This window comes from Miscanthus floridulus, chromosome 2 (genome assembly GCF_019320115.1).
Source record: "Miscanthus floridulus cultivar M001 chromosome 2, ASM1932011v1, whole genome shotgun sequence".
Classification (NCBI taxonomy): domain Eukaryota; kingdom Viridiplantae; phylum Streptophyta; class Magnoliopsida; order Poales; family Poaceae; genus Miscanthus; species Miscanthus floridulus.
The window spans coordinates 113,184,367-113,186,598 of NC_089581.1; the positions used below are offsets into that span (position 1 = coordinate 113,184,367).

The window sequence follows — 2,232 nt, forward strand, 5'->3', positions numbered from 1 at the left end:
CTGTCGGCCCAAGAAGTGGAGATGAAGGCGGCAGAGGCTTCAGTGGCACCCTTGGGCCAAGGCCCGTCGTCATCGTGGGAGGGCGCTCGGAAGGTGGAGGTCCATCCGATCTCCTCCGACGATACCTCCTGGGCGCAGGAGGTGGTTGACGCCGAGGTGGCCGGCGCCGTGGAGCAACCGGTTCTGACCCCGAGCGAGGGGAGCTCGGCCCGAGTCCCATGGGTGGGATCACCCATGTGTCCTATGGTAGAGCCAGGATGACCCTAAGGGGGAGCCTCTGTTCACCCTTGAGGACACGACCGAGGGCGGGCGCTGGGACACCTTTGAGCAATACCGTCGGCTGGCGGAGCGGTCACTACAAACGGCGCTGTCCGTGGTGGCCGATGATCTGCCCGGAGTCACCCAGGTTCGCGCTTTCTTTTCTCATGCAGTGTTGTCTTTTTCTGAGTTTTCTTGTAGAGAATGACCCCTGTTTTGCTTACCCAGGAGCTCGAGACCTGGTCCCTCGGGAATTCGGTCTTTCTCCGGTGGAAGAGGGACGTCTAGGACTAGCTCCAGCGGTAGAAGGGCTTGCTTGCCGGCGCCAACGAACTTCTGGCGACACGGAGCATGGAGGTAGAGGACCTCCGCCTTCATTGTGCTGATGCAAAGGTCGAGGCGGCCATGGCCCAGGAGTAGGTCGCCCCTCTAGCGGCGCGGGTCAAGGAGTTGGAGGAGGAGCAGACCCGCATGGCCGGTGAGCGGGACGCCTTTAGGTCCCGAGCTAGAGAGGCCATGGCCTCGAGCAAGGTCCTTGCTGGGCAGCTAGGGGCGGAGCAGAGTGCGCACCAGCTGACGAAAGGCGCCTTGGATGAGGCCCTTACGGTGGCCGAGGCCTCGCGAACTGAGGCTATGGTCTGGAGGGGAAAGGTCGAGGGTGAGTCCTGTTCCCCTCATTTTATTCACTTTTTCATATGTTCACTCCCTAACTCCCTGGTGTAATGCAGAGCTAGGGAGAGAAGCTTCCTGGGTAGCCGAGGCCTCTCGGGTCGAGGCCCAGCGCCTGAAGGAGAAGGTCGAGGCCCAGCGTTGGAAGGAGAAAGCTGAGGCTTCTCAGGTCGAGGCCCAGCGTTGGAAGGAGAAAGCTGAGGCTTCTCAGGCCGAGGCCCGACGCTGGGGGCAGAAGGCCGAGGGTGAGTCCCATAGACTTCTGCCCCTGTTTTGGCTTGTATTTCTTTGCGCTCATCCTCATTCCGTTGCGTTTGGCACAGAGCTAGAGAAGGAGGTTACCCAGGTAGCCGAGGCCTCCGCCACAGTACAGGCAGTGCTTGAAACCGAGATCGGGGAGCATGATGCGCTGAAGAGCGCCGCCCGTACCGCCTGCGAGGCCCTGGAAGTCGAGGGGGTCTAGTCAGGAAGCTCCCTCAGGAGCCGCCTGATTGTGTTGAGCAGCCAAGTGGGCGAGCGACTCCGAGGGGCACTACATACGGGCGTCAAGCATGCGCTGACCATTATTGCTTCGCACTACATTGGTGTTGACCTCCAGGCCATCAGCGATGGCTATGTCCTGCCCGATGATGATGAGGAGGCCAATGAGTCGATCGCGAAGCTGATAGAAGTGGCGGAGGGCCCCAGCACGGTGCTGGCCAAGCTGTTCGAAGAGGAGGTGGTCCCTCCCCCGCCGTCTGCCGATGCTGGAGGCCCTAAGCCTTGACCTAGGCCCAAGAGGCCATGTAAATAGAATAGGGGTTAACTTTGTATCATAACGCTTGTGGCCGTCGAGGCCTCTTTTTAACATACTCGTGTTTCTTAATCGTTTTTCTTGTATTTCTGAGCCTCTGCCCTCTTATTGTGTCTGATCAGATTTCTTTTACAAAAAACCTCCTTGGAGCCTAAGCTGCCCCTTGGGCGAAAGGTGGTGAGGGAGTGCCATAGCTCGGGGGCGTAGGCCGTCTCACGACTCTACCAGCCTTCTGTCCTTGGAACAGACTTTTTGGTCCTTGGGTTTTTTACAACCGATTCGTCAGAGCGTGCTAGAGTTTGGCGTAGGAATTTTTTCAAAAAACGACTTAAAAAATGGTGCATGGGACTTAGGGGGGAGTCCCCCATCTAGCCCCCGAGGGAGGCTCGGTTCTGCAGAGGCAGAGCCGAGTCTCCCTTATAGTGTTATCGTATTGTCGAGACCCGCGATGGGCTCGGGGGGGGGGGGGGGCTTTCTCGAAAAATCAGAACAACTAAAGAACGCTTCTCAAT

General features: G+C 58.5%; 1 protein-coding gene across 1 annotated transcript; it reads left to right on the forward strand.

The window, feature by feature from the left end:
• Positions 1-729: 729 nt before the first annotated feature.
• Positions 730-1,693, forward strand: LOC136536884 (uncharacterized). The gene is made up of 4 exons (XM_066529030.1): positions 730-916; positions 987-1,172; positions 1,251-1,375; positions 1,526-1,693. Exons 1-4 carry the CDS (start codon positions 730-732, stop codon positions 1,691-1,693), a joined length of 666 nt encoding a protein of 221 aa, XP_066385127.1.
• Positions 1,694-2,232: the final 539 nt, after the last annotated feature.

Bases quoted from the DNA above. Each gene is read 5' to 3' on its own strand.
- LOC136536884 (XM_066529030.1), top strand. From the start codon at position 730: ATGGCCGGTGAGCGGGACGCCTTTAGGTCCCGAGCTAGAGAGGCCATG. The intron at 917-986 runs GTGAGTCCTGTT...GGTGTAATGCAG, and splicing joins CTGGAGGGGAAAGGTCGAGG to AGCTAGGGAGAGAAGCTTCC. The intron at 1,173-1,250 runs GTGAGTCCCATA...CGTTTGGCACAG, and splicing joins CTGGGGGCAGAAGGCCGAGG to AGCTAGAGAAGGAGGTTACC.